This window comes from Camelina sativa, chromosome 10, assembly GCF_000633955.1.
Source record: "Camelina sativa cultivar DH55 chromosome 10, Cs, whole genome shotgun sequence".
NCBI classification, from domain to species: domain Eukaryota; kingdom Viridiplantae; phylum Streptophyta; class Magnoliopsida; order Brassicales; family Brassicaceae; genus Camelina; species Camelina sativa.
In genome coordinates this window covers 22,212,804-22,227,316 of record NC_025694.1, presented here as the reverse complement: position 1 = coordinate 22,227,316, position 14,513 = coordinate 22,212,804, and the positions used below count along the sequence as shown (strand labels likewise).

General features: G+C 39.5%; 1 protein-coding gene across 1 annotated transcript in view; it reads right to left on the bottom strand.

Moving 5' to 3' along the window:
• The window catches only part of LOC104719570 (phenolic glucoside malonyltransferase 1-like), a 4,086-nt gene extending 3,403 nt beyond the window's left edge, over positions 1-683 (bottom strand). The window contains exon 1 of the mRNA XM_019230880.1: positions 42-683. Within this exon, the coding sequence (XP_019086425.1) occupies positions 42-660 (619 nt within the window). The 5' untranslated portion in view covers positions 661-683. The remainder of the gene's footprint in view (positions 1-41) is intronic.

The window sequence follows — 14,513 nt, the reverse complement described above, 5'->3', positions numbered from 1 at the left end:
TAAAGTCTGCCATGAGTTCAAAACTTTTATATCGCCATTTGATGGACCTTTTATGACCGTGCGATCGTAAAATGGAATCAGATCCTGAGGTAGAGAAGAATCTTGATGTTTACATATGTGCGCCCAAGATTTGAGAAAACTGATTGTCGTTTTCCCATCGGAAACGGCATGATGTGCTGTTACGCCGATGCAAAACCCTTGGTTTGGAAACAGCGTAACTTGAAACGACATGACCGAGGCTGAGTCGTCGAAGCTTTGTAACCTAGGGACTAACGGGTGTAACTCGGTGGAGAAAAATGGTTCCTTACCGGTTAAACGGGAGAAATCGGCGTTTGACTCAGCGACGGTTAATGAAACGGCGTCGTTTGGAGAGTAGAGGATGCTCGGTTTGGGATCAAGTTGTTTCCAGACGAGTTGGCCGGCAAGGGGGAGATAGTGAGAGAGGGATGAAGAGAGAGAGGTTTTGAGGTTGGGGACGATGACTGAGTCGAAAAAAGAGCGAGTTGCCTCGGTTAGACGAAAGAAGATGACTCGTTCGACTGCATGGATCTTGAACCAACGAAGGTCGAAGAAAGTAAGTGGGAGAGTGTGTGACTCGGACGAGTCAGAGTTTGAAGGAGTGACTCGGTCGACGTGGATAAATTTTAGTGATGAATCCATTTCTTTGGTGGATAGATACTATATGCTGGTTCTATATAAATGCGACGTAGAATAAAACAGAGCCACTGATTAATGATTACGTTGAAAATTATTGAAACATGAATCGCGTGTCAATTTTCAATATTAGTGTAGTAAATATTTCCCAAAAGTGAAACATGAGCTCAAGAGGGTACCCAAAAGATTAACAAAAAAGAAAGAGAAATGTAAACAGTTATTACGGTTCGGAATCAATGTTTTTTTTGGGGTTTTTACTGGGGTTTCGCTTACGCTTTATTTCTATTTTCACGATCAGCTTGCTTGTTTTGTGTTGTAAGTTTTGGTGGTTTTTGAAGCTTTTTAGTCTTTTCTTTTTCTTGACCAAAAAAAAAAAAGTCTTTTCTTTTTCATGTGTTCTATAAATATTATATACTTAGTAGTATTGAACCAAAAAAAAAAAAAAAAAACTCCACAATAAAAATAAGAATAATAATATCAAGTAGATGCTAGATGGTGGATTACTTGGCGTTTAAGATGGGTTTTTTTCGGAAAAAGGTTTGGAGCTCTCTCCCCATTAGTTCCATCCGTTTGGCAAGAGACTATTTTTATGCTTTGATCCCTTATAACATCTCCATCAATATATTTTAAGAAATTTGCTTAACAATTTTTTCAATTTTTTTTATCCAGCTCTTCACATGTAAAAGGACTCAAACTTAAACAAGAACAGAAACTCAAACTCATTACATAAACAGAACCTTAAACTCAAACAAGATAGCTGAAAAAAAAAAAAACTCAAACAAGATATTGAACCCATGGTACACATGATTTGTAGTGTCTTTTTCACTAACTTGATCATGCTATACCATTTACTATAAATTTATCATTATAGACCACACATAATTGAGACTTACACTCACAACAAGCTCAAACCAGAAAGGCAAGAATGAATCATCTCATAATGAAGTGACCTCACCCGTTTATGAGAACTTTCGACCCAATACTTATTAGGCTTGGAGTAACTTAATTTGCCACCTATACTCATGATAGAGATATTATTACTATCCTGAAACAAGCCAAAACAAACACATCTTCAAAAAAAACTCAAATCCCTTTTGAGTTGCAGCTCATTGAATCAACCGTTTGTAATATCACAAATCCCACTGAAACAAAATTTTTTAGATATGCAATTGGAAACGAAGAAGATGAAATCTGACAGAGGCTGTTGCCGAGTTTGATTGTCTGATTAGTCATGTTTGACAAATCAAAAACCCTAATTCCTTGAGAGGTTGACGCTGATCTGATCCCCTGAAACACTCTGTAGTAGTCTCCTCCACTGTCAATTCGACGGACCGTCTGGTGAAGCTTTCGCCGTCTAACTATTCACCGTGCTTTAAGAGAGAGAGAGACGAGAGGAACAAACAATAACAAAAAACAGCAAAACTTTTTTTTTTCCTAGCCAATCACAACTTGACACACCCAAATTTCTAAATGAATTATTACGGATAATGATGTCTCGTTAGTGAATATTGGTGTTGTACTTATGTTCCTAGTGTGATAAGGTTTAGGTTCCGATATTATTAGTCTCAAGAGCTTATCATGTATTAGTCTCTCATGTATAAATACCACATTGTTGTTAATCAATAAAGTAATTCAGTTTGATATTTAATTCTACATGGTATTAGAGCGAAATTCACATAAATTTCTCTAAATTTTTTCTTTCAATCGATAGTTTCGATTCTCTTTTTGTTAAAAGTTATTTCTTGCATGACAAGAAAACATGTCTGAAGTCGAAGATGTTTCTTCTGGAACCAAGAAAGCTGTTGGTCAACAGCCGGAGCCACCGGTGGTGTCTCCTTATCTCTTGTCCAGCTCCGACAATCACGGTTCCATGATCTCGTCGGTGTTATTGAATGGTGAAAACTATAATGAATGGGCTACAGAGATGTCTAATGCTCTGCAAGCTAAACGCAAAACAGATTTTATTGATGGAACAATCTCAAAACCTTCCATTGATGATCCTAACTTTGAGAATTGGCAGACGGTGAACTCAATGATTGTTGGATGGATTCTTACTTCCATCAAACCAAAATTTAAGTCCACCGTTACGTTCATATCTGATGCATGTGACCTATGGCTTGATTTGAAGCAAATTTTCTCAGTGGGAAACAAGGTGCGAGTACATCAAATCAAGGCTCAAATTGCGGCATGTCAACAAGCTGGACAACCCGTCAACGATTACTATGACAAATTGTGTCATTTTTGGGAAGAACTGCAGACTTACAAACCCCTTGACATTTTGTAAGTGTGGTTTGTGTACACGTGGTGCTACTCTTGAACCGGCTAAAGAAAGAGAGGAGGAGAAGATCCATCAATTTATTTTGGGTCTCGACGATTCTCGCTTTGGAGGTCTTAGTACCAATCTTATTGCGATGGATCCATTGCCTTCTCTTGGTGAAATTTATTCCCGAGTTATACGAGAAGAACAACGCCTTGCTTTTTCACGACATCAAGAATAGAGGAAGGAGGCTGTGGGTTTTGTCACATGTCGCGAGATGGTTTCTCCACCCGTAGCCGCTGAAAATCAATCTGTTAATCGCATGGAATCCTCCGTTATCAGATCTCGTCCCGTGTTATGTTCCCATTGTGGTCGGACGGGTCATGAAAAAGATTGTTGGTCTATTGTCGGTTTCCCTGACTGGTGGACAGAACGTAATGGTGCTGGTCGCGGCTCATGTGGTCGTGATCGCGGTGGTCGCAGCACTGGTGGCGGACGTGGCAGAGGACAGATAGCTATGGCACATGCCACAAGTTCCGATCCCTCTTCCCATTCTTCCGTGTTTTCAGAATTCACACCAGAGCAGCTCCAAGCTCTTTGCCAACTGCTTCAAGAACGAACTGTTAGTAGTAGTTCTGACAAGTTATCTGGTAAGCCAAAGTTTGGCGATGTTATACTTGATACAGGTGCTTCCCATCATATGACTGGGAACCTTACTCTCTTGACTAACATTGTTCCTATTTCACCTTGTTCGGTGGGTTTTGCGGATGGTAGCAAAACAATGACTCTAAGTATGGGAGAATTTCCTCTTTCAGAGAAAATTTCCTTGACTAATGTTCTCTATGTCCCAACTTTGAACTGCACTTTGTTCTCCGTTTCTAAAATTGTGACGCAAACTAAGTGCATGGCCACCTTTACTGATTCAATTTGTGTTTTACATGACTTTTTTTTGAGGACTTTGATTGGAAGAGGTGAAGAGCGTGATGGGTTTTACTATCTAACGGATGTAGCAACCGCAAAAATTCACACAGTTACTGTCTCTACTGATCAAGCTTTGTGGCATAAATGATTGGGTCATCCTAGTTATTCGGTGCTTTCGGTTTTGCCTATGGTTTCTGTTTCCGGTTCTTCTAATAGCTCTTTGTCTTGTGACGTGTGTTTTCGAGCTAAGCAAACTAGAGAAGTTTTTCCTGATAGTATCAATAAAGGTTCTGATTGTTTCTCTTTAATTCATTGTGATGTGTGGGGACTGTATCGTGTTCCTTCTTCTTGCGGTGCAGTTTATTTCTTGACTATTGTTGATGATTTCTCAAGGTCCGTCTGGACTTATTTATTGCTTGAGAAATCGGAAGTGCGTATTGTTCTTACTAATTTTCTTGCGTACACCGAAAACAATTTGGGAAGACCGTCAAAACAGTTTGTAGTGGTAATGGGACAGAGTTTATGTGTCTTTCCTCTTATTTTAGGCAAAAAGGCATTGTTCACCAAACATCCTGTGTTGGTACTCCGCAGCAAAATGGTCGTGTTGAACGGAAACACAGACACATACTTAATGTCGCCCATGCATTGTTATTCCAAGCAAGCCTACCAATAAAGTTTTGGGGAGAAGCTGTCTTAACCGCTGCGTACTTGATAAACCGCACTCCGACGTGCATTCACAACAATTGTTCCCCATACAAATTACTTCATGGTGTTAAACCTGCTTATGATCAGTTGTGTGTCTTTGGTTCGGCTTGCTAGACACATCGGTTGGCTCATGACAAGGACAAATTTGGGGCTAGAAGTTGCCTTTGCGTGTTTGTTGGTTATCCGTTTGGCCAAAAAGGTTGGAAAGTTTTTGATATGGAGCAAAACAAGTTTCTGATTTCACGTGATGTGATTTTTTGAGAGGATGTTCGCAGAGAAATCTGCTGAGGTGCCTTCTTCTCCAGCTCCTTCTATCCCTCTGGTGACTGATTCAGATTGGTGTGTTCCAATGACTGTGCTGAAAGGGGGAGTACACTGTCTTCTGTCTTCTGGTCTGGAGACGGCTGCGCGTGATGATCACAATGTGTCCTCTGTTTTGCCTAGTGAGCTGGTTGTTTCACAACCACGTGAGCCGGTTGTGCCACTCTTCGTACCCTCTGTGCCTCCTGCAGTTCCAAAGTCGTCTCTTCCAGATTCTTGTGTCATTCCTACGCCGGTGGTTCCTGTTTCTGCACCGTCGTCTGTGGAAGTTCAACAACTGCCTCGACCCGACAAGTGTCAAGTTTGACAGTCTGTTCGTCTCAAGGACTTTGTGTTGTGTAACACCACCACTGATAACGCCACCTATCATTCTCTCTCGTCCTCTGTTTCTCAGTCCTCATCGGTCCATGGTAATTCTTTGTATCCTTTGATGGATTGTATATCCGATGTTTCTTTTTCCGCAGGACACAGAGCTTATTTGGCTGCCATAACCAATGCTACTGAACCCAAGAATTTTAAAGAGGTAGTCCGTATTAAGGTATGGAATGATGCAATGACTACAGAGGTGGATGCTCTTTAATTCAAGAAAATGTGGGATATCACGGATCTTCCACCTTGTAAGGTTGCGATTGATTCTCAATGGGTGTACAAGACTAAGTATCAGGCTGACGGTTCTCTCGAACGTTACAAAGCCCGTCTCATTGTCTCCGGGAATAAACAGGTTGAAGGGGAAGACTATCATGAGACGTTCGACCCTGTTGTCAAAATGACCACTATGCGTACGCTTCTACGACTTGTTGCTACTAATAATTGGGACGTGTTTCAGATATATGTTAACACCACTTTCCTTCATGGTGATCTAGAGGAAGAGGTTTATATGAAGCTGCCACCAGGTTTTTGACATTCTCATCCTGGCAAGGTTTGTCGTCTTAAGAAGTCATTGTATGGGCTGAAACAAGCTCCTCGATGTTGGTTCAAAAAGCTTTCTGATGTGCTGCTTCGTTTTGGTTTCAAGCAAGCGTATGACAATTATTCTCTCTTCTCCTTNTGGGCTGAAACAAGCTCCTCGATGTTGGTTCAAAAAGCTTTCTGATGTGTTGCTTCGTTTTGGTTTCAAGCAAGCGTATGACAATTATTCTCTCTTCTCCTATACTCGTGCGAATATTGAGATCAATGTGTTGATCTATGTTAATGATCTTGTTATTTGGGGCAATGATAGCTATATGGTGCAAAAGTTCAAAGACTACTTAGGGAAATGTTTTTCTATGAAGGATAGAAGTGTCTCGCGGGTCGGAAGGAATTTTCTTGTCCCAACGCAAGTATGCGTTAGATATAGTCGCTGATACTGGCAATCTTATTTTACGACCCGTTGTCAATCCACTCGAACAGAATCATCATTTGGCTGATGATGATGGTCCGTTGTTAACTGACCCCACTCCGTTTTGCCGTTTGGTTGGCCGTTTGTTGTATCTTCTACACACAAGACCAGAGTTAAGTTAATCCGTCCATGTGCTGTCTCAGTTTATACACCATCCACGTGAGGCTCATTGGCTTGCTGCTTTGCGTGTGGTACAGTTCTTGCAGGGTCTTTCGGGACAAGGGATTCTCCTTAAGGCTGACTTCGACTTGTCTCTCACAGTGTATTGCGAGTCGGATTGGTCTTATTGTCTTATTACTCGTCGTTTGATTAGTCTGTTTGTGGTGCTTCTTGGTGGTTCTCCAATTGCTTGGAAAACCAAGAAACAGAAGACTGTCTCTCACTCTTCCGCTGAAGCTGAGTATCGCGCAATGTCCTTTGCTCTTGGAGAAATCCAGTGGATTCGTAAGTTGTTAAAAGAGTTAGGTATCAAACAGTCTCAACCTGCTCGATTGTTTTGTGACAATAAGGCTGCTCTCCATATCGCTTCTAATCCATTTTTCCATGAACGCACCAAGCATATTCAGAATGATTGTCATGCGGTTCGTGATGCGGTGCGCGATGGTATATTTTTACACAACATGTCGCATCAAGTGAGCAGCTTGCTGACATTTTGACAAAGGCTTTTGGTCGACTTCAGTTCCTTTACATAATGTCCAAGTTGGGTGTTCAAGACCCTCGCACTCTAACCTAAGGGGAGTATTACGGATAATGATGTCTCCTTAGTGAATGTTGGTGTTGTACTTATCTTATTAGTGTGATAAGCTTTAGGTTCTGATATATTAGTTTCAAGAGCTTATCATGTGTTAGTCTCTCATGTATAAATACCACATTGTTATTAATCAATAAAGTAAGTCAGTTTGATATTAAATTCTTCATGAATCTAAAACATCTTATTTAACCATCGATCCTAAGAAAAATTAACCTATACCCATTATATTTAATCTGCTCAACAAATTTCTCATAAATAAAAAAAAAAGAAATATATTAAAAGTGTAAAAAAAAAAGATTGTAGAAGTGGTTGTTTGAGAAACGGTTCCTTAATTGTATGTACACGTGCCTATTTATTAGTGGTTTAATTTTTAAAAACTTAAAATATTGTTGTATAGTTATTATTTTTTTTTTTTTGCAACCCTCCCCATTTCCACCGTTGGAGATAGTCTTAGTTAGTACTGGTACCATAAAAAAAACTACTTTACAATAAAAAAAAATAACAATGATAATATCAAGTAGATGACTAGATGATGGATTAATAATTAATTGGTGTTTAAGATGGGTTTTCCGTAAAAAGGTTCGATCCATTTGGAAAGAGACTACTTTTTATGATTTGATCCCTTATATTTACGAAAACGTACATATGGATCACACCTTTGGTAAAATTGATGTAGCACATCTTTATGTATCAAATAAGCTTCTAGAATTCTTTGTTTTCCTTTTTGTTTTTGTTAGTTGATGTGTCTGTATTTTATAGGTTTTAACCATAGTTTTTAGGTTTGTTTTGAGTCTTTTATTGAGTCGAAATGTGCTTTTAGAGTCTTTTTAGTCTTTTATGAGTTTGTACAGGATCTAGGTGACTTTGGAAGGAATCTGAACGCTTTGGGGATGCAAGTAAGCATCTAGAGCCAATTTGGTGAAGACTGATCGGACTAGCAAGCAGATGGAGCAAACACAGAAAAGGCATCCTGGATCGGCTGATCCACATTCAGATCGACCGATCCCGAGCCCGATACAATTTTTCCTTTTTCGTTTTAAACCGACTTTTAGGGTTTTATTTTAGTATTTAAGCACGAGGCACGACCTCTAGAAAGACAACTTTTATTCTACGCAGCCTTTGAGCACTTGTAAACTTTGGGAGAAGATCTCTAATCCTTTTTGACACCTTGGAGAAGATTTCTAAACCCTATTTTCTATTCTTTTGCAATTCAATTATGTTTTTTTCATCTTTGATTTGCTGTTTCTGTTTCTCTATGGCTGAGTAGTTTATCTATTGGGTTTTGGGTTTCAAAGGGGTTTATAATTCTCTAACGATGGTGTTTTAGATTTGGGGTTGATCTCTTTTGTTCTTCATCTATAGTTGTTCTTAAAGCCTAATCTAGATTAGCTACCTAGTTTATGATCATAGGTTTAATTCATCGTGGCACCAAAAGTGTTGTTGAGTTGCTGGAAAATAACTTAGGTGAGCAAGGTGGACCTTAGCCAACAAAAGTTGAAGTTGAGGCACCTTGTGAACAGATCAACTTCAACTTTTATTGCTTTCTTGGTTTGCTAGATCCAAACGACGGTTTAGGGTTTAGTGAATTCATTGCATAGACAGTTAACGCTGCGAAAGTAGGTTAGCTTTACAACCATGATTTGAGTTCTAGAACGGTGTCTAATGCATCCCCATCTAACCACCTTAGTCTGAGATTATAATCCCCATAGATTCCCTGTGCCCAATATTTCCTTTTTGATTTAGAAACAACTTATTTACTTTCCGTTTGTTTAATTATTACTTGCTTCACAAACTTCCTCTTTTGTCTTAGCTATATTTGATCTTCATAGTTTCATAGTGCAATTGTTTGGTCTCTGTGGATTCGATACTGAAGTGTTACAACGATACCACTAGATCGTGGTGGAGTACACATTGGGTTTTAATTGACCTGTTGATCAATTTGGCGCCGTTGCCGGGGACCAAACGTTGCCTTTGGAATTTTAGAATTGAATTTAGTCTAAGATATATTTTATTTTTATTTACTAATTAGTTCTTGAGCTCTTTCGCTTGTGTTTCAGGTTTATGCAAACAAGAAGCCACAAGCCTACTGATTTGCAAAATCTGCGAAACAAGGAGTTAGCACGACTGGAACGAGAGAACCGAAAAGCAAGAGTCGATTCCGATAAGATGGCCGAAGACAATGAAGAGGTTCGCCAACCCAATCCGCCAGCTAGGTGAGCTACCTTGAGAGATGAAGAAGCTCACAACAGGCTGTTTCTGAATCGATCTGTGATCCAACCACCAGCTCCTGCGAGAAAAGATTATGAGATCAAGCATAGCCTAATCAATTTGGTCCAGAATTGTGTGTTTAATGAATTAGCCTCAAAGAGCCCTCTGGACCATATTGAAGCTTTTGAGAGATTGGCTAGTATGACAAGGTCTAATGGAGTTCCATATGATTACCTCATGTTGACTTTGTTCCAATTCTCCTTAGGAGATAAGGCTTTGAGATGGCTAAATCTCTTGGACCGAGGATCACTTACCACTTGGGAGCAATGTAGAGCAGCGTTTTTAAACCACTTCTACACTAAGTCACGATCAGCTATGTTAAGGAGCAAAGATTACTACCTTCTCACAAGGTGGTATGGATTCTTTTTGTGAAGCGTGGGAGAGATTCAAGGAGTATATGAGGGACTGTCCCCATCATGGCTTTTCACAAGAGAATCTTATAAACATCTTTTATGGAGGAATTGACCAGAAGTATCAGATGGCACTCGACACCGCCAGCAGAGGAGATTTTTCTACTAACACTGCCGCTGAAGCAAACCTCTTGATCGAAAACCTTGCAGCGAGTAACAACAGTCATAGTCATGAGTATGATCGTTCTGTGCGTGTTGTTAGCTCCGTGAATACAGATGTTATTAAGAATCTCACTGCTAAGGTAGACCTTCTTTTGAAGAGAGATCAACAAGCTATCAACATGTGCGACGGGCAGACGGGTGTTTATCAGCAAGTTGGAGTAAATTCAGGTTTTATGGGAACAGAGGAGCTGAACTATGTAAGAGGAAAAGGGAACTATCAGAATCATGGGTTTAATCAGAATTATAGAAATCATCCTGATCTCTCTTACAGAAACACCAACGTTGAAAATTCTCAAGATCAGGTGTATCCTCCACATAATCAACAAGGTAACTTCCCGCAAGGATTTTAGAACAAGGGTGCTGGATTTAATAGCTAAAATGTCCAAGGATATCATGCTCCATCTGCAGCTCCACAAGATAAGAAACTCGAATTGATGATGCAAGCACTACTGGACGGCCATAAGAAAAGTTCTGCTGAGATTAATGTCAAAATTGATAGCATGTACAATGATTTGAATGGGAAATTTGAGAGGTTAAGTTCACGTGTTGATTCCATTGATAAGAGAGCCTCTGCTATTTCTTCTAGCTCTAAGCATAAAGAGTCATGCAATGCTATAACACTCCATGGTGGGATTGAAGATGAGCTGAGTTGTGCTGTGATCAACTCATGTTTGGCTTCCGTAGAGCCAGGATCGATCAGTCTTGAGCATAGATTGACCAGTCCTATTTATTCTGATAATTCGAGTTTGATCCCCATAGAAGTTGGATTGACTGATCGCCCCTATAGATCAGTCGATCCTGTCGTTGTTGCAGAGCCTGTCTCATAAAATTTCACTCCTTCTGTTGATCGGCCAATCCATGCTGCAAGAATAGGGAATTTTGATTCATCTACTCCTATTATGAATACCAAGGAATCACTTCTTGTGGAACCAAAGCCCTATAGGCCACAAATTCCTTTTCCAAGAAGACATGTGAAGAAACCTCTGGATGAAAAGAAGTATGATCGGTACAAAGAAGTTATGAGTGAGTTCACTGCTGACATTCCCTTTACAGAGGCAGTAAAGCATATCTCTTTGTTTAGGAAGGTTTACAATGATGTTGTGGTTGAAGAAAAGGATTTGGTGGAGGTTAAGGCGTTTTTGGCCCTAGAGAAGAAGAACATTCATGCTCCAGTTTTGAAAAGACTACCCAAGTTAGAAGATCCAGGAAAATTTGTTGTTCCATGCTCCATCTTAGGAGTGAATTTTGAGGATTCCCTTTATGATATTGGATCCAGTGTGAATGTAATGTCTAAAGCTGTTGCAGAGAGGTTGGGGATTGACGATATGAAGGCTTATAAGGTCCATCTTAAGTTTTCAAATGCTGTCACCACGACTCCACAAGGCTTCATTAGTAATTTAGATGTTCAAGTTGGGAGTTGTTTGGTTCCTACAGATTTTCATGTTGTAGAAATGAGCGAGGGTTCTGTTATGCCTTTGATTTTTGGGAGACCTTTCCTAGCAACAGTGGGAACAATTGTTGACTTGCCGAATAAGAGGATCACTTTATCTAACATTGATGATAAAGTCTTCTACAACACAGTCACTACAAATGAAGCTACAAAACATTGTCTAACTGTAGAAGATGAGAAGAAGGTGGATGTCATGCTAATGGGAGAGAATGGTAAAAAGAATGAGGTCAACGAAGTCATGGATGGAAAAACTCATTCTTCTGAGAAGAGGTCTAAGAAGGTTAAGAAGAGAGACAAGCCAAAGATAGAGAGAGTAATACGCGATCTTCACATAACTTTGGTACCCCAGATATATGTTAGAGACACCATTGAGTATAAGGTGAAGTGTAAAGGAAAGTCTCGGCCTTTTTCTAAGGTTACATCCATCCTCACTCCGGAGTTTAAAGAGAAATGCCAAGAAGCAATGGATGATATGATGAAAAAGATTCTCGAGCTTAAGATGACGAATGGGAGAGCTTGTTTTGACACAAGTTCTCATCCTCCCATCACTTGACACCTAAAACCACGATCAAGCTATAGACCTTAACCAAGCGCTTATGGGAGGCAACCCATGGGGTATGTGCTGGCTTACCCTTTATTTTTTTTATTTGTCTTAGGATTTTGGTTTGTTTTTAGGATTTGTTACGGTGAAATCACGTCCGATGTTAAGTGTTTTCAGGAACAAGTTCCAAACGCAGAAGATGCAAAATCTTTTGTTCTAGGAGCTTTGGATCGGTCGATCCTCCTTACAGATCGATCGATCCTCCTTACATATTGATCGATCCCGTTAGTTTGCTGCAGGTATCTCCAAGTTCAATAATGTTTTCGATCAGTCGTTCCCCACCCTTTCCAACACTACTCCAACACCAGATGCGAAATCACCGATTTTTGTTTATTATCTTTACTTTTTCTTTTTCATTTTTTTTTCTTATTTTTCTTTGTGGGATTCATTCTTTTTCTGGCTTTGCTTTCACACCGGGACGGTGTGAAGTAAGTCCGGGGGAGGGGTGTCTCCAGGTTACCAATGTCGATTTCTTTTGTTGTTTCTTTTTGATTTTTCTTTTCTTTGAGTCTTTTTATTCTAAAGAAAATTTTTTTTGGGAAACTATGATCATTTCTAGGAGTCTTTGCTTTGAATTAACACTCTTATGATTGCTTTAGTACTTTTGATTTTTGAATGAAGCTTGGAACGAACATGAGAAGAATCAACATGCCCCAAAAGACCCTCACTGAAGAGGACATTCAGTTGATCTTGCGTTGTCTCTAGCTTTGAAAGGACTTAACCGGATTTAACTTCTTTCCTTGGGGCTTCGCATATATCGGCCAAGAATCGTCCCTTCAAGCCTCACGAGACATGCATCTCCTTGCAAAGTATGCTTCCCCTCTCTCTTCCCTTCACTACTGAGTAAAAAAAAAACAGAAAAAGAGAAAAGAAAAGAAGAAGAAGAAGAGGAGGATATAGGTAATAAAGAAGTAAACCGAGGGTTGTGCGTAAACCCGTACATCCTTTGGAGCTCATGAAAACCTGTCCGCAAGAAAAGAGCAAAGGATTGATACAAATAAAACAATGATACCCTAGAAAATTAGGGAGAAATCAATCTTTTGGAAGTGAGAAAAGAGAGAGGAAATGGAGCATATGAAGGAAGTCTTGGGAACTTAAAGGTTGAAGGAGTCAAAAATTTCAATGATCGATACTCCCATGGTAAGACCGCACCTTTTTACTAATCTGATGTAGAGAGACAATGATGGGGAGACTGAAGGTTCTTTAAGGTTGTGGAGTTCGGAGTAGGGAGTGTTGATACTAATCATGGGCAAAGTACAAAAAGTAGTTCTTAATTTGATTTGATGAAGTGTGCAAAGAATAGGTTCCCAAGAATATGTGAGTTTTCACTTTCAAACATTTTCTCTGATCTTGAGTTTTTGTTTGTTCTTGCTTGAGGACAAGCAAAGATTCAAGTCCGGGGGAATTGACGTGTCGGTATTTTATAGGTTTTAACCATAGTTTTTAGGTTTGTTTTGAGTCTTTTATTGAGTCAAAGTGTGCTTTTAGAGTCTTTTTAGTCTTTTATGAGTTTATACAGGTTCTAGGTGACTTTGGAAGGAATCTGAGCGCTTTGGGATGAAAATAAGCATCTGGAACCAATTTGGTGAAGACTGATCGGACTAGCAAGCAGATGGAGCAAACACAGAAAAAGCATCCTGGATCGGCTGATCCACATTCAGATCCACCGACCCCGAGCCCGATACAATTTTTCTTTTTTCGTTTTAAACCGACTTTTAGGGTTTTATTTTAGTATTTAAGCACGAGGCACGACCTTTAGAAAGTCAACTTTTATTCTACGCAGCCTTTGAGCACTTGTAAACTTTGGGAGAAGATCTCTAATCCTTTTTGACACCTTGGAGAAGATTTCTAAACCCTATTTTCTATTTTTTTGCAATTCAATTATGCTTTCTTCATCTTTGATTTGTTGTTTCTGTTTCTCTATGGCTGAGTAGTTTATCTATTGGGTTTTGGGTTTCAAAGGGGTTTATAATTCTCTAATGATGGTGTTTTAGATTTGGGGTTGATCTCTTTTGTTCTTCATCTATAGTTGTTCTTAAAGCCTAAACCAGATTAGCTACCTAGTTTATGATCATAGGTTTAATTCATCGTGGCACCAAAAGTGTTGTTGAGTTGCTGGAAAATAACTTAGGTGAGCAAGGTGGACCTTAGCCAACAAAAGTTGAAGTTGAGGCACCTTGTGAACAGATCAAACTTGAACTTTTATTGCTTGTTTGGTTTGCGAGATCCAAACAACGGTTTAGGGTTTAGTGAATTCATTGCATAGATAGTTAACGCTGCGAAAGTAGGTTAGCTTTACAACCATGATTTGAGTTCTAGGACGGTGTCTAATGCATCCCCATCTAACCACCTTAGTCCGAGATTATATTCCCCATAGATTCCCTGTGCCCAATATTTCCTTTTTGATTTAGAAACAACTTATTTACTTTCCGTTTGTTTAATTATTACTTGCTTCACAAACTTCCTCTTTTGTCTTAGCTATATTTGATCTTCATAGTTTCATAGTGCAATTGTTTGGTCTCTGTGGATTCGATCCTGAAGTGTTACAACGATACCACTAGATCGTGGTGGAGTACACATTGGGTTTTAATTGACATGCTGATCAATTTGGCGCCGTTTCCGGGGACCAAACGTT